Source organism: Propithecus coquereli, unplaced genomic scaffold (assembly GCF_000956105.1).
Source record: "Propithecus coquereli isolate 6110/MARCELLA unplaced genomic scaffold, Pcoq_1.0 Scaffold422, whole genome shotgun sequence".
In the NCBI taxonomy this organism is placed as follows: Eukaryota; Metazoa; Chordata; class Mammalia; order Primates; family Indriidae; genus Propithecus; species Propithecus coquereli.
In genome coordinates, this window is record NW_012149975.1 from 73,001 (window position 1) to 91,034 (window position 18,034).

General features: G+C 39.2%; 2 protein-coding genes across 2 annotated transcripts in view; one reads left to right on the top strand and one right to left on the bottom strand.

Annotated features, from left to right (window-relative positions):
- Positions 1–1,292: 1,292 nt before the first annotated feature.
- On the top strand, positions 1,293–13,869 carry NKRF (NFKB repressing factor). Its single transcript, XM_012653540.1, has 3 exons — positions 1,293–1,439; positions 9,706–9,836; positions 10,904–13,869. Exons 2-3 carry the CDS (start codon positions 9,722–9,724, stop codon positions 12,859–12,861), a joined length of 2,073 nt encoding a protein of 690 aa, XP_012508994.1. The 5' UTR covers positions 1,293–1,439; positions 9,706–9,721; the 3' UTR covers positions 12,862–13,869.
- Positions 13,870–17,636: 3,767 nt separating this feature from the next.
- The window catches only part of UBE2A (ubiquitin-conjugating enzyme E2A), a 7,935-nt gene continuing 7,537 nt past the window's right edge, over positions 17,637–18,034 (bottom strand). Inside the window, exon 6 of the mRNA XM_012653541.1 lies at positions 17,637–17,878. Coding sequence (XP_012508995.1) covers positions 17,750–17,878 — 129 coding nt within the window. The 3' untranslated portion in view covers positions 17,637–17,749. The remainder of the gene's footprint in view (positions 17,879–18,034) is intronic.

The window sequence follows — 18,034 nt, forward strand, 5'->3', positions numbered from 1 at the left end:
TTAATTTCTTTCTATTTTTAGTAGAGACGGGGTCTCGCTCTTGCTCAGGCTGGTTTCGATCTCCTGAGCTCAAACAATCCGCCCGCCTCGGCCTCCCAGAGAGCTAGGATTACAGGCGTGAGCCACCGCGCCCGGCCTATTTTGCACGTTTTTAAATTGACACGTGAAGTACAGAATTATTAGCTGTTGTGATCAGAACTATGCAACATAGTCTGTATTTGTTAGCAATTGGCTCGCAGTACGTACTTTAAAGTGGTGGACTTGAGAAGTGGCGCTGTACATGATGTACTTTGCAAGTGTTTCATTGTTACTACGTTTTTGCAGTAAACTACACAGCCAATGATGCGCGACGCACAGAACTTTTCAAGCTACCCTCTGAAGAAGAAGCACCTCAGAGAGACTTTTTTTTAAAAAGTGTAAAATCTATTCCAAACCTAAATCCCTTCCAAAGGACACGGTCTCACTGTCGCACCGCTCAGAGATCCAGGGAAAAGCGTTAGGAGAGGCATGAATACCAACAATCATTTCAGGGCACCTTCCAGAGATTTCACAGAACCGTGCTCTCGAACCTAGGAGAACCTTCCTAAAGCCCCTTTCCGGAGTCCCCGCCCTTGTAACTGTAGTGCGTCAAAGGCTCGTAGCCGTCATAGGCGGAGGGGAAAAAGTCCGTCGCGCGAGATTCTGCGACGGGATTTTGAAGTTAGGGAACAGCGGCGGCGCAAGCGCACTGGCCTCACAACCTCAGGGCGGCACGAGGGTAGGTAGGCTAGAGCCTAGAGGAGGGGGAGCACAGCGTGCTGGTGTCTTTTTTCCCCTTTCTACGCGCACTGCGTGGGTCTGCGGATCCGTTGAGGTGCGGAGCGCGGGACGTGGCTCGGCCTGCCGGGCGCGCGTGTGAGTGCAGCGGGAGTCCTCCTGCTCCTCCGTCAGCTGGAGTGCAGCGCGTGTGCGCCCCGGCGTTGGGACGTGAGCTCGTGCGCTCCTTTTCCTTTTAACGGTCATCCCCACGCACACACTCCAGTCCCCTGAGAGTTGGTCTTAGCGCCTCGGCGCGCCCCTCCTCACCGGCCCCTCCCACCGACCCCCGTTCCCGCTGGCTCACTCGCTTCCTCGCTGGCGGTCAGTAGTCTGCTTGGTCCCTGGGGTCCCTGCTTGGGGGCGGAGAAGATGGTGGGAGGACGTCTGCTGTTGGGGGGCGACTTCCTGTCGCAGCCGCCGCTGCCCCCCCTGCCGCCGCCGCCGCCGCCGCTGCCGCCCCTCCCGCCGCCCCCGCCCGAGCCAGTGCTGGAGCAGTGGCGCTATAGCCACGAGAGTGACTGGCAGTGGGCTCTGCGACGCAGCTTCATTTGTCGGCACCTGCACAGCTACCCCGGAGCTGCCCTGGACCAGCTCCTCGCACTCTCCGCCGCCTGGACCAACCACGTCTTCCTGGGCTGCAGGTAAGCAAAGTGTGGGGGTCGGGTTAGAGACGGTGAGATCGGTGATGGGAGTCAGGTTAGGGATGGCAGTGGAGGGATAAGTGATGGTGGTCGGGATAGGGACGGGGGCGGGATACGAAGGATGGCTTGGAGGCTGGAGATTTGGAGTTGCTGGAGGGCACCAGAGAGGTTCACTATTGGCCTGGGGGTGGCGTGGCCACCCGTGGTGACCGGGGATGACATAACAGCTAGGAGGGTGCCGAGATCGCGGGAGCAGCCCCTCTAGGACCAGGGATGGAGATAAAGCAGCTCTTGGAGGAGGATTATTGAGAGGTGGTCCTCGTGGTTGATGGTGGTATTGGAGGGCATGGGAAATGATAAATAGCAGAATCTCAGACCTGCGTAGGGCCTTCCAATGATGCGGTATCCGCAGAGAATATTCGACAGTTGGGGCTGCAGGGGGCGGGTGCCCGGAGGTTCCAGTCCTGGTCTCCTCCTAACCACTCTCTTCTTCCATCCCCATCAAATAAAACACCCCCCTCTACTTACAGTCCACTAGCTGGATCTTACTGTCTTCTGGGGAAGGCGGTACGTATCAGTGTCAGCTCTCCGAGCCGCAGCGTCAGTCTTGCTTGTAGATTTGCGCATAATGTGTCTGGACTCAAACAAAGAAATGGATATATCTACTATAAAAATGGATTGCCCTCTTTTTGTCTTACATGGGATAAGAGGGGTTAACATTTGGTCTCTGGGTAAGATTTTTTTTGGAGGGGGGTGTTTGTGTTTGTTTTTTCCCCCTTTCCTAGAACCTGGTGACGTTCTGAACAGGCCTCTTTGAAAGCTCTTTGCATTCAATGGAGACTGCAGTATGGTGCCAACGCATTTTTTTTTTTTGAACAGGCTACTTAGACCTCTGTTTTTCAGAACCCCCAAATCGGCCCTATACTAGACTAATCATTCTTTTGGTAGAGCAGGGGGCCACACACACACACACACACACACACACACACACACACACACATACACACATACTCTTCCTGCCTGACAGTCAATATTTTATTAGGAAGGATGAGAAATTCTGGAAAATGATCAGATCAAATTCTGCCAATTCAGTTCCAGGAATGACTGTTACAGATGCAGAAAAATAGGATTGTTCACTCCTACCCTAAATTGTTGAACATCACATCCAGTGTGATATACTTTGCTTTGCTCTCATCACAGAAGTTTATTATTTTCTATCTTCTCTAGGTTAGTGTAATTTCTACTTCCAGAGAGAATGATTATTTCATGGGAGGAACTGATTACAACTGGGGGAGCCTTAGTTATTAATCAAGTCAGATAAATCTAATTGACCTTTGCCTAACAATGTTGCTCTTGAGTTGAAAAGGTACCTTTATCCTATAATAACTCTCCTTAATATCACAGAAGGCCTTGGGGAATCTGAATCCTAAAAAAATAAATAAAATCTTAAATGGGGGAGGAGAATAACCATTCTTTGTGTTAATAATAAATCTTACCTTCCCACTAGAATGTATGCTCCCTTGGGGAATGGGCTTTTGCTTTCTGGTTCAAATCTTCATCCTCAGTACCTAAAAGATTGTCTGCTGCATAATAGCTGCTCAGTAAATATGTGCGGAGTGAATGGATGTATACAGCTTTATAATGTACACCATATTTTAAATATTTATGATCTCACTTACTACAACAACCTTGGGGATTAGGTAGTGTCTCATTTTTACAGCTAAATCAGTGCAGGCCAAGAAGTTAACTTACTTGTCCAAGGTCCCACAGTTGGGGCTAGGACCCAGGTCTTCTGATGTCCAGTCTGATGCTCTCTCCACTGAGACACAGCTACCATATTTGGGAAGGATAGACCCCAGAAGTGAAAGCAAGTAACTGACATAAGCCACATCGTTATATCTCAGGATTTCATTCTAAGAACAGCAGCCTTGTACATAAACAGAGCATTACAAACACAAACCAGGCCAACGGTAGTTGGTGTTAAAAACTCAAGCATCCCAGGGTGTTTTGTGTGTGTGCACACATATGCATCTGTGTATATTATGTATACTATAGTCATGTTACATCATAGCTAAGTCAGTTCATTCAATGCGAGAATTGCCATAACATTATCAAACAGCTTAACTGAACATTAATGTTTGCATTATATCTGATAACTTAAAGGAGAAAAGGAAGGGCCTATAAAGTATCTTGGGAGCTAGGGACCAAGTGCAGTCTTCTGCTTTAGGCAGGCTTTATGTTAGCTCTTGTCTTCAGGTGGGTAAAACCTGTATTCCAGTACATGTTGATGTTGCCAGAGCTCTTGTTTTCTGTGACAGAATACACTTCTCTCTATTGAACTGCAGAATACATGGTGAAATGGCTCTTTCTAAACTTAAATTGAAATTGCTAATTTCTTGCTTGGGTTGTGAACAGTAGCAAAAAGGAAACTCTGCACGTTTTTGCCTCCGGCAGGACTTTCTGCGTTCCATTTTACTTTACTTGGGGCTGAAATAAACTCCAAGGTCAAAGATATTTTTGAAAATTCCTAGATCATGAGACCAAGCCAGGAGGAGCTCATATATGCAGGGAAGCAGGACATGCTTCATTTCTTTTGGTGATCGTGGTGGTTTCCCTAGAATAAGTTTGAATGTCTTCTTGACTCCGTGCTTCTTAAACTTAAGTACGCATCAGAATCTCCTGTTAGGCTTGTTAAAATGAAGATTGCTGGGTCACACTTTCAGGGTTTCTAATTCAGTAGGTCTGAGGTAGGGCCCCAGAATTTACATTTACAAGTTCCCAGGTGATGCTGATGTTGCTGATCCAGGGATCAGCTCTCCGAGAACTGCTGGTTTATAGGATAAAATAAAGCAATGTTTTCCAGTCTGCTTTTTATTCATTTTCCCCCTTCATTGTCCAGGCAACCAGGAAGCCCAAATAGCTGGAATTATTTCTCTTCATTTTTTCATTTATCTGTTTTGCAAATGTAAACAACTTATTGAGAACATCTTCTGCAAGCAATTTCTAAGATAAGTCTTGTGGCTAATGAAAAATAAGGTCACTTTTCTAATCAACTACCATCTATAGAACTTAAATAATTGCTCGTGTGAATGCCTAAAGACCTGCAATTTTCACTTGACAGTTGTAGATTTTTTAAAAAATTATGTATATATATATATCTGTATTTAATAAAGCAGAATGATTAACTGGAACATTCAATTTTCCAACCATTCTCAATCAGTAAGATTAGAAGCAGAATCCTGGCCTATTCATCTCTGATGACACATTAATTAATAGAGAAAATATATCTTAAAGTGAAACCAGCTTTGCTCCCTTGATTATTTCTCTCTTCCTAATAGGAGACTGGTGTTTGGAGGGTAGATGCCAGCTGGACTCATGTTGGGAAACTAACTGCACATAGTAGGGAGAGTGCATAAGTCACCAGCTAATGAAATGGGAGTGGGAGCTTTTGAAATATTTATCACTCATCTGGTTGTATGTTATTCACTTAAGACATTAGGAGTCTTATGAATTGTTTTGAATAAGGAATTTTATACTTGGAAACCCCAATCTTTGCTTAATTTTCAAATCCCAGCTTTTTTATTTGAGCATAGTCGAAGACTTTAATATATTTTTTTAAATTTTCATAAGTTTTACTGAATATTTATTAAATTTCAGGTGTCATTGTATATTATAATGGTTTATGTTCTTCTTGTAGGTATGCACGTATATGCACCTCTCGTGTCTAAGAATGTAAGATTCATGAAGACAGATGTTTTTGTCTCTTAGAAATCATCTTTTTATATGCTTGACATGGTGAATAACATCCTTGTTTCCAGAAGCTTGGTACATTATGGGCTACCTTTGAAAACCATAAGACCTATTGGGGTGCTTTGGTTTTCTTTTTTAAGCATTTACAACCAAATGGGTAACATAACAGACTTAAACATATAATAATAATTTGCACGCATCTTAAAATTACTATATCAGACTTGCCTTATGATATCTTACATCTTAATCCATAGAAGATGTATAGCCATGAGAACCCATGTGGTAATGATGTTGAGAAAAAGCTTATGGTATAGTAAGAACCAAAACCCCCACCAAATTGCAAATCAACATAGATCATCTGCTAGTGAATTTTTTTGGGAGGGGGGAGGCATATGGGAAAACATAGAAAAGGATTAAAAAAATAAACCTCAACAGATTAATAAAGTTATCAGTGGTTGGATTGTAGGTGCTTTTCTTGGATTTTCTAAAATTTCTGATGTTGAAGGTGTTACTTTTAAGTACATTATAAAAAATACACTATGGAAAACTGTATAATGAAAACGTTACTTCGTTGGCTTATTTCAAATTTGTGGAACTGTTTTCTTTATCCTTGAATAGCTACTCTGGATAATTTTAGAAATAGGGATGAAATCCTAGTGACCTTCTTATTAAAAACTTTAGATTAATATTTGCATTGTTCGAATAATGAAGTGTTAGGTACTATATGGTCTTTTTCATTATTGTTCAAGCCAGTTGGGCTTCTTCAGTATTATGGCTTCCTGATAAAGGACAGAGAATCTGACTGAGGTGGCAGCCTACACAAAGATTTATTTTTATGACCTATGAGTGATGTTGAATTTTGTGGCAGATGTAATGGGAATGGAACAGTCAGTAGGTATAATAATTACTAATGCTAGAAGAAACCTGAGAATAGAGTGAATGTGAATGGAGTGAGCTCCAAATGCATCATACATGCCATTTGCAATTGTACACCATACTTGGAAATCAGGCTCTAATTGAAGGCCTGGAGAATTTTGACTGGAATTCAAGGTGAGTGGCTCGGTGGTAGTACCAGTTTTGGTAGCAGCAGCAGTTATCAGTAAGAAGTGCAGGTTACACCTGAGCTAGCTTCCAGTAACGTGTCAGGGAGGGCCACCATATCTTTACTTCTGCTTTGCAAGGATGTCTGATAGGTCTGGAACTATTGCGCTGAAAATGAAATCTGTTACCTTCCTTCAAGTTCAGAAACTATTCATTCAGTTGTAAGAAATGTGATAGTTACTCATTTTCAGAACTTTCTTTCCAAATGCTACCAGGAGTCTCTTTTTTGGTCTTAGGTGGGGAAAGGCTCTGTAGGTAGGAAGGGTGGTGAGCAGGTACCCATGATAACAAAAACATCATTTGAGCCTATGTTTTTATTTCTCTGCAGAAAAATGCTATTCTGTCAAGCAGCCAATCTATTTCATAAGGAGTCACTTTTTAAATTGTATATTTAAAATTTTTATTATGTAAAATTTCAGATACACAGAAGTAGAGTTTAATGAACTCCCATGTACCCATCATTCAGCAGTTGTCAACAGCCTGTCTTGCTACCCTTCTTATTTCATCTATTCTACCCCCGTTTTTTTTTTTTTTTTTGTGGGGAATAGTCTGGAGTATATTAAAGAAAATCTTGCCATCATTTCACCTGTAAATAGTTTAGTATGTATCTGTGTCAGATAAAGATTTTTAAAAATACTCACAATACCATTATTTTATACTCAACAAAATTAATAATAATTTCTTAAAATCCAATGCCTACTCCATGTTCAGTTTCCTCCATTTGTGTCTTTTTGCAGTTGGTTTGATACGTGATCCAATCAAGGTCCATACAATGTATTTGGTTGATCTGTGTGTCTCCTTTAACCTATTACCATCCCCCCTCTCCTTTTATTTCCATACTGCAATATTTATTAGTCGAAGAAACTGGATTGTCACATAGTGTTCCCTCATTCTGGATTTGGCTGATTATATTCTTGTGGTGGTGTTTAACATGTGTCTGGGAGTTAGGGACATGATTAGGTTCGGGTTCAATTATTTGGAGGGCAATAATACTTCATAGTTAATGCTGTGTATGTCCTGTTGTATCACATCAGGGGGTACAAGTTTGGTTATCCCACTTTTAGTGATATTAAGATGATAAATTCCCCCATTAACATTTTTAAATTGAAATTTTATTGATATAATTGTAGATTCACAGGCAGTTGTAAGAAATAATATGAAGAGATGCCCAGTTTTCCCCAATGGTGACATTTTGCAAAATTATTATATAATATCACAACTAGGACAATGACATTGTTACAATCCACTGATCTTACTCAGATTCCCTCCTACCCCATTTTACCAATGTGTGTGTATGTGTGTGTGTTCTGTCTAGTTTATCACATATGTAGCTTTGTATGTCCACCACAGCAGAGCTATTGGACAGTTTCAAAACCACTAGGACCTCTCATGTTGTCCTTTTATAACCGTATCCAGCTCCCTCTCACTCATACACTATGTTGTATGAATCAATATTCCTTTTTGTTGCTGAGTAGAGTTCCTTGGTGTGTATGTACCAGAGCTTAACCTGTTGAAGAACATCTGGGCTGATTGTAGTTTGGGGCTGTTACAAATAAAGCTGCTATGAACATTCATGTACAAGTTTTTGTGTGAATATAAGTTTTCATTTATCTAGAATAAATGTTCAGGAGCATAATTGCTGGATCAACTGGTAATCGATGTTTAATTTCAAAAGAAACTGCTAAATTGTTTTTCCACAGTGACTATACCATTTTCCATTCCTACCGGCAATATCTGAGTGATCCAGTTTCTCTTCTTTTTTTGCCAGCATTTGGTGTCGTCACTATTTTTAATTTTCACCATTCTGATAGGTGTATAGTCATATCTCATTGTGGGTTTAAATTGCATTTCCATGGTGGCTAATGATGTTGAACATCTTTTCATGTGCTTATTTGTAATCTGTCTGTCCTCTTTAATGAAATGTTCTTTTCATGTCCTTTGTTCATTTTTTAATTTGATTTTTTTAAATTGTTGAGTTCTGAGGTCTTCATACTAGATACTAGTCCTTTGTTGCAAAGGATACTCAAGTTGGCTCATTTTGCCAGTAGGGATATGTGCTTTACAAATATTTTCTCCTAGTCTGTAGCTTGTCTTTTCATCCTCTTTACAGGGTCTTTCAAGAGCAAAAATTTTTGATTTTGATGAGATCCATTTTGTCACCATGTCTTTTTATGGATCATGCTTTTGGTGTCAAGTCTAAGAACTGTTTTGGTAGCCCTAGATCCTTTCAGATTTTCTCCTATTTTTTTTTTATAAAAGTTTTATAGTTTTACATTTAGGTCCATGATGCATTTTGAGTTGGTTTTTGTAAGGCTTAGGTTGTGGGGTTTTTGTTTTGTTTTGTTGCCTGTGGGTGCCCATTTGTTCCCACACCATTTGTGGAAAAGGCTATCCTTCCTCCATTGAATCACTTTGGTATCTTTGTCAACAATCAATTGAGAATATTTGTGTGGGTCTAGTTCTGGGTTCTCCCCCATCAACTTTTCACCTGATAGGTTTAGCAGCCATTGATCATTTTTAATTTTACTATGGATTGCAAAATGGTTGTAGTTTATAATTCCTTCATTTATTAGCTGGAATGCTTCTGTAAAAGAGATTTTCCTCATCAACTCTTTGATTGCTCTGAAATACAATTTGCAGGAAAATACAGGCTAAATGCTTGCCTTCTTCCTTTCGTATTTACCCATTTGCAGAATAATGACTTGATTCCCTCCATCCTTCAGAGGTAACCAATGAGTTTGTAAGTATCATTATGAACCAATGGATTTTCAACATATTTTATGTGTTTTAATCCATTGCAGTTATTGTTCTTATTGATACTCAAGTTGGCTCACTTTGCCAGTAGTAATCTATTCATATTGACTACAGAGTCTATTTAACACAAACCCTTGTGGTCTTGAAAAATTTCCTTGTTTCTAGGCACAAGAAAATCTCCCAGGTTCATCTTAGACATTTCCTGCTCCAGACTTGGAATCAGCCATTTCTCTAAGGACTGATTCCTTTTCATGAGAAATGATAGAGATCACAATCAGGATGTTAACAACCCAGCAGCTCTTAATACTCTTAGTACTTTTATAAATATAATTATTTACATACAATTTGTATCTATGAAAAGGAAAAATAAATCATCGATTTATCCTGATGTTTTCAATTCAAATTAAAGATAAGATATTTGCTAATATTTCTTGATTTTTATATTTGTATGTCTTCTGGTGAAAAGTCTTGATTCCTAATTAGTAACATAATTACTCATTTGACAGGTAAGTATTTTAGGGCTGATTCTTTGGTTTTATAGCCAGGATACCCTGTTGATAAAGTTCTGTGGGAGCAATTATAAGACTGGCTCATTTAGAAGCTTTTTTAAAAAAACTACATCCTTTCCTGTTTTAACTGTAGATTATATTAATTTAAATAGGTACAGCCCACACGTGATGGAAAAAATTCTCCAAATGGCTGAAGGTATTGATATTGGGGAGATGCCTTCATATGATCTGATGCTGTCCAAACCTTCCAAAGGTCAAAAACGCCACCTCTCAACATGCGATGGTGAGTATATTTGTTTCTGGAAGGTGGGATTTGAAGAAACCACATGGCTTTTTTTTAATGATATGAATGTAGTATATGATTTTTAATAGCATTGGTAACATTGGTTCTTACACACAGGTAAAAGAGTTTAGTTTTTAGTTATGTACAATTTTTTTGAGGATGCAAAACAGAACTGAAAACTAAGAATACTGAAGTGATGTTATGCAATTTTTGAAGTCTGTGCCATGGAACCTCCCTCTAAGTAGAATCTTATACTGTGATCATTTGAGCATCTGAGTAACCAAATCCTCTTGGATGGGTCCAGGATGGACCAGCTTTCTACTGAGCAGTGTTATAGGGGGGAAGCTGTAGTGTCTGGTATAGCCTCGACAGAGTTCTTCCATAGCTTTAAATTTGGTATCCCCCATAAATCATTAGTTTACAGCTATTCTAGAAATAAAATATAGCAAACATTCTTTTGTACAGAGTGGGTCAGAACCAAGGTTTTGAAGTTGAAAACCTTTGGAGTCTTTTGATAATTCTTTTTTTTTTTGATTTTTAGTCACAACTATGTAAAGCACCATCACAACGTCTATCAGCTCTGATACAAGAGAAGGCTTTGTAACTGCCTCTGGTCATCATCTCTGTTGCATTAGAGCCATTTGTTCCATTTGCAATCCTCAAGCGAGCTTTTCAGCGCAGGTGGTATGAGATTGTACTGGAACAACCTTCCAGTCCACTTCACCTTCCAGTCTAGGTGTAGGGTACACTTCACCTGTGCTTTAGCTCACTTGATGTAAAAGCATCTACCAGTCATGTGTGGTGGTGACCTGCATACTTGATTCAATGTTATATTTTCTATCAGGAGTCTTCCTTTACACATGGAAGGACAGGGAGCATCCCTCCTTATGCTGGAATCTTACATTGATATTTGAGTCCCTTCACCCAAATGACCTGAAATTTTCGTAATGGGAAGTATCTTGTACCAACAATGCAGCTTGCAGATAATATGGTTGGTACTGTGTTCCTGCTTGGTTCTTTTGAAATATTCCCATTTTAATGAATTGTAAATTTCACTCATTCTATAGGTCAAAATCCTCCTAAAAAGCAAGCCGGTTCCAAATTCCATGCGAGACCTCGTTTTGAGCCTGTACATTTTGTAGCTAGTAGTTCAAAAGATGAAAGACAGGAAGATCCTTATGGCCCTCAAACAAAAGAGGTAAATGAACAAACACATTTTGCCAGCATGCCAAGAGACATCTACCAAGATTATACTCAAGACTCTTTCAATACACAAGATGGAAATTCTCAGTATTGTGATTCATCAGGATTTATTTTCACAAAAGACCAGCCTGTTACCACCAACATGTATTTTGACAGTGGGAACCCTGCCCCAAGCAGCACATCACAGCAGGCAAACTCTCAGTCACCTCCCGAGCCTTCACCATCACAGACATTTCCTGAGTCAGTGATAGCTGAGAAGCAGTATTTTATTGAAAAATTAACAGCGACTATCTGGAAGAACCTTTCTAATCCAGAGATGACTTCTGGATCTGATAAAATTAATTATACATATATGTTAACTCGGTGTATTCAGGCATGTAAGACAAATCCTGAGTATATATACGCTCCTTTAAAAGAAATCCCTCCTGCTGACATTCCCAAAAATAAAAAACTTCTAATAGATGGTTACGCTTGTGAAGTTAGATGCCAGAATATCTACTTAACTACAGGTTATGCTGGCAGCAAGAATGGGTCCAGGGATCGAGCTACTGAGCTAGCTGTAAAACTCTTGCAGAAACGTATTGAAGTTAGAGTTATCCGGAGAAAATTCAAGCATACGTTTGGAGAGGACCTTGTGGTGTGTCAGGTTGGCATGCCTCCATATGAATTTCCTCCAGCTCTGAAACCACCAGAAGACCTCGTTGTGCTGGGTAAAGATGCTTCTGGGCAGCCAATTTTTAATGCTTCTGCCAAACACTGGACCAATTTTGTCATTACAGAAAATGCAAACGATGCAATTGGTATCCTTAACAATTCTGCCTCATTCAACAAAATGTCAGTAGAATACAAATACGAGATGATGCCAAATCGCACATGGCGTTGTCGAGTGTTTTTGCAAGATCACTGCTTAGCTGAAGGTTATGGAACCAAGAAAACAAGTAAACATGCAGCTGCCGATGAGGCTTTGAAAATTCTTCAGAAAACACAACCCACTTACCCATCTGTCAAAAGTTCACAGTGCCATACAGGCTCTTCACCCAGAGGATCTGGAAAGAAGAAAGATATAAAGGATCTTGTAGTTTACGAGAATTCTTCAAATCCTGTGTGCACACTGAACGACACAGCTCAGTTTAACCGAATGACAGTTGAATATGTCTATGAAAGGATGACAGGCCTCCGCTGGAAATGCAAGGTGATTCTAGAGAGTGAAGTTATTGCAGAAGCAGTTGGGGTGAAGAAAACTGTCAAATACGAAGCTGCTGGGGAAGCTGTGAAAACCCTCAAAAAGACCCAGCCAACTGTCATTAACAACTTGAAGAAAGGGACTATTGAAGATGTGATTTCAAGAAATGAAATTCAGGGCCGCTCGGCAGAGGAGGCTTACAAACAACAAATCAAAGAAGATAACATAGGAAATCAGCTGCTGAGAAAGATGGGTTGGACTGGTGGTGGGTTAGGGAAATCTGGCGAGGGCATACGGGAGCCCATCTCAGTCAAAGAGCAGCATAAGCGTGAAGGGCTTGGTCTGGATGTGGAGAGGGTAAATAAAATTGCCAAGAGAGATATTGAACAGATCATCAGAAACTACGCCCGCTCTGAGAGCCACACAGATTTGACTTTCTCTAGAGAGCTGACTAATGATGAACGGAAGCAAATACATCAGATTGCCCAGAAGTATGGTCTTAAGAGTAAGTCTCATGGGGTGGGCCATGATAGGTACCTGGTAGTAGGTAGAAAAAGACGGAAGGAAGACCTACTAGATCAGCTCAAACAGGAAGGCCAGGTGGGGCATTATGAGCTTGTCATGCCTCAAGCAAATTGAGATCTTGCTAATTTATTTTGTAAATGCCTAATGAGGCAGATTTATAAGTTAAATGCTACATGTTCTGGTTGCAGAGTATATTCATTCTTAAAATGTCTCACCTTGTTCATTTCATATAGCGCTTTATTAGATATTGGAAGCTGAAGAATTCTGTCCACTTGTATTAGCTTAATCCAGCAGATGATATTGTGCAGTTACTGTTTGTGTCTTTGATATTGCTGTGTCCTTCAGAATTTAGTACTTTGTACAAGCAACAACACATAGCCAAATGGGATTTCACCCCGAGGAAGAAATTCTCATTTTAAAGGGCATAGCACAGCAATCTGCAACAATATGTAAAGTTGATATTGACTACAGTAAAACTCCAGTCTTAATTCCAGACTTAACTGAAAATGTCAGATCATTTTGTATTATCTATTTTCATCTTTGTGTGAAGCCAGTTATAGAATGTTTAACAGTAAAATGTGCTGTACATGTAAATGTTCTTATCAACTAAATGATGTAAAACTTTCTTAATTTTAGTGTTCATTTATTTATAACTTCTACCATGTGATTTCCAGAATATTGGAAGTGACTTACTGTATCTTGTGATATATGGGTTTTAACAAATTCTAGTCTTCATGCTGAGAGAGCACTTCTTGAGAGAGCAGTTGAAAAGTTTCAAAAACTTTGATTCAATCTGAAGAAAGGAAGCTTGAACTGTTTGTTCTTGGTGCCTTGCAGAGAGACTCACAGCAACTCTCCATTATAGCTTTCACATGGTTTGGGTGTACAGCACATCCTAAGCAACCACAGCTGTGGTAGAGCTTGGTAAAAGACTGAAGATACATTTGGTGCTTTGATGAAAAGGTCAGTTGGCTGGTCCCTCTCTCAAAAAGCTTATTAAGCCTGAAAAGCCAACTTTGTAACATATTTAAAAACTGCTATTTTCGCTTATTTCTGGAATGTAAAAAAATGTACAAAAAAGAATTAGTGTATGCTTCCAGAATAAAAAGGAGCCAAAGTTGATCAAAATGGTGGTGTGCTTATTTCTGGGCAGCAGCCTAGTAGCGACACTTTGGGTCTTTGGAAAAGGGAAGTGGTGTTTGCATAGAATATTTCAATACCAGAGCACATGTGGATAAACGATGATTTTATACAGAGAAGAACAGATAGGAATCACTCACCCATCATGGTTTTTTTTTTCCTATGGACCAACATGCTGGCTTTAGCCAAATCTTTGGCTGTTCATTTTTATGTGATTTTGTTTTTGTATGTCAGATAAATCAAGTATAACCTATAACAGCACAGATGAATATTAATATTGATGGTTAAACACCTCCAATAAGATGATGTTCAAGACAATTAGGTTATAATGTCTTAAAACATTTAGTGCCATGCTTGACATGTAATTGGCCCATAATAGTAATTTCCTTTCCCCTATTTTTTTCTATTTTACAATTAAGAAGCTGTCCACCATAGTTAAATGAATATTTACAAAATATAAAAGGATTAACCTCTACACCTGGATCTCTGTAACTTGTAGTCACCTACAGTGACTAACACAGTGTGATATTTGCTTTCCATTAACCATCTTTATATAGCATGGAATAGCCTTTCCTAATGTTGGTAGGAAGAGAAATGAAGTGTGCATTTATTTTGGCACTTAATATTTTAACAATGGCAAAGGGAACTAAGCTAAAATCTTTATAGATTTTATGGGACTACAATTTCTTATTACCTGCAAGGTTCATGCCAACCTTGAGAAGCTATGGTTCATTTAGTGAGTTAGAAAAACCTGTCTTCAATTCTGTGAGTAAGAGTGGCTTTGGGGATTAAGGGATGTGAAAACTTGACTCATTTCTGTCTACATTTCTTCCTTCCCCCCACCCAGTGATTTTTTTGGAGGGAAAAAGTAGGGAAATGTGACATATAAATCTGGGTTATTTAGGTGAGTCCAGCAGAATATTAAGGCAGTTACAGTAAGGAAAGCTCCCAAAATATTGGGCCAAGTATATACAAATTTAGTTGCTGGATTTAAGGGGCCAGATCCCTAATCTCTTAGATTAGCTTTGGTACTGATGCAGAATTAGAGTGAAATCACTTAACTCTGCTTGATGATGAAATAATCATGAGAAATGGGGTTGGCAAGAATGACCTGATGACAACCTTGTTGTTCCACTTTGTCCCCTTGAGTCGGTTCCTGTATTTTCCCTTTCTTTGAAATAGCAATCATTTTAAACCCAGTAACCTTGCTATAAAACCTGCCCAGGTACGTGAGCAATTTCAAGTTTTATTTGGATTAAATATGTTATACTGAGGAACTAACTCTGCTTTCAATTTTATATATAGCATTGAGTCTCACAGATCTACTTCTTGGATTTTTTTTCCTCCCCTTTGATTACAAAATAAATGGAAATATCATGCATTCTGTTGGGTTTCTTTTTTTAGTATTATACAATGCATTCTCTTTGCTATGAGTAACCCCTGAAGCTGGAGATGGGTCCTAAATAAAGGACTCTAATTACAACTTTGATTCTTCATCTTACCCCCTTCCCCACATCAGCAGGTGCAGAATTGAAAACTCAAGTTCAGATGTGACTGCCATTTGGAAAGGGACCTTGCAAATCTGTTTTAGTTAACTTTTTTATAATTATTACATGCAGCTTGTGATGTTTGTTAAAAATTGTAAAGGGGAAAAACAGCAATTAGCATTAAGCATTCAAATGAATAGTTTGTGGTGCCTTTGACTATGGATATGACGTTTTGGGAGTTCGGCTCATTGGCTGTGTTGTAAGGTTTTAAAAGGACTAGCCCATGAAAGAGATTGGGAATAATGTTTCTCAGGATGTGTACAAAAGAAAAAGTTATTAAATCTGTCCATTCCTAGTCTCACCTTAAATTTTGGGGGGTATAATTAATAGTGGCAATATTTAAGATGCCCAGCCACAGCAGGATGAAAAAATTAAGACTAATCCAACAAGTAAAAACCAACTTAATATGGTTCTACTTTGAGGCAGAAATGGACTTGAGGGAAAATATTAAGCACATTTAAGGACATTGCTGCTAGGTGAAACAATCCAATTAATGTGGTAATGAGTGTAGATGCAACTCCGCCAAATTGAGGCCTAAGTACCATATCTTGAAGGATGAGTGGGGTACAAGCATCATAAGGACATAATTTCATTAAGCAAACACTCCACCTCACCCAAACAAGTACTAAGAGGTGATAGTTTTTACAAAGTTATTGTCCTTGTCTCTAAAGATGGGTTGCTCCTCAGAAGAAAGCAAAGTTTTGTTTAAACAAGATGATTGAGGATACCTATACTCCCAAACTTTACATAGGATTCAAAACATGATTTTATAATAGTTTGGTGCTGTTTGTTTTTAAGCCAGGGCTTTTAAAGACGTGGAATGTCAAGATCAAGTTAGAGCTTGGTCTCTGAGGTTGCTGGTAAATATCCAGGTTTGTTTTCCTCCCCTCTTGTCACAATTTCATTCCCTTGACTTACCATAATGTATACTGAAGTAGCTTTCTTTAATATTGTTGAAATGTTAAAAAAGCATTACCACTTAGGACTGAAAAGAAAAAAGGTTCTCTCCAACAGTATCTACTGTCTTCTCTTTTCTACTCCCAGGATGAGTATTTTTGCTTTTACCATAATGTTCAAGGGGAAAATGAGTAGATACCAGATCCCCAAAAAACTTTAAAGTTTATACTGAACTAAAATATACTTTGACTATGAAATTTTAAGGTTATTTTTATTTACAAGTTTTGAAAAATGTACATTTTTTACATGGGTTACTTGTGCAAAGTTAGAGTTAGAAGAGTGATAAATGTATAAAAGGTGACAATAGAACATTAGACATTTACAAGCCTTGTCCCACACTGCTACTTAAAGGTATGGCATATTTAAAAGTATAAATATCCAAAGAGAGATTGCAGACATTGGCTTTAAGGTTCTCATAATGCTGAAAGAGAAGAAGAAACTAAAGCATGCAGCAGTAACTCAAGATTTGAGTGGAAAATAGTTTTATCACAGATATGCTCCCTTCCTTAAATTAATGAAAACTAAAAAAAAAAAAAAAAAAAAAAGATTGAGGATTGTTAAATTTGTTCATCCCGGGCAGCACTGCTCCTTTAAAAAGATTAAAGGATCTCCAACTTCCCTAGCTCAAAAACTGATGATTGTTTCCATTTCTCTGCTCCCACACCTCTTTAAAAAAAGCAAAAACCCAGAACACGAGTATTGATACAGCATGGGTGTGTCCAGTCAGTGTCTCCCAAGGAGAGAATGTGTCAGTTACTACAATTGCTATACTCCTTTGGCTGACTCCTTCAACATTCTCCTTCCTACCAGTAAATACCATCTTGTAATTCATATTGCTTAAATCTTAGCATCATAAGATTTTTAGCCTCCATTCCTCTTTCAAAATTGATGTTTACATGGATTCATTTCTCTGTTTTCTACAGGCCATGTTCTAAACACATTCACTCCTAAATCCAACACAAGTGAAGGACCAGCCAGGATGAAAACACTTCAGCAATCATTTTGTTAAAAATAACATCCTGGTCATCGAGCTATGCATAAGCACAATAAAGTGTGCTAGTGTAAAGCACAGTAACAAAACTGCCCAAAGACTGTAGATGAGATACAACAGAAAAGGAATTAAGCATTAGTAATTTTTGCAAGTAACCCAGGTACAGTACATTTGATTTCATAGACGGTGTTTTCTGATGGTCAAGAAGGAAGAAGGGGCAGGAAAAGCTTGGCAAGGGAAGATGGAAACAGCACAACAGCTATTTTGCTTTTAATAAAGTCAATGTAATGACACTGAAGAATAGGAAGGTGACAAACACATCAATATATATTTTTCTGATAGGCAGCCTCTTTTGCTGCACCCGGGGTCAACAATCGCGCCAGCTCTGTTCTACTATTGCAGAAACACGCTTTTCATATTCCCGCTTGTTCTCCTGGTACAGCTGAGCAGCCTGGCTGTTTGCTGGACTATTGGGATTGGGTTCATCCAATAGAGACTAGAGAGACAATTTGTAAAATGTCAGTTCCTTAATGCAAAAAATATATGTTCAGAACAAACAATTATAAGGTAGTGACAGTCAATTGAATTGTCCCAAGTAACAGCTATATTTGTTGTCTTTAGCATACAAACTTAGTTACATTAATGTGCTAGT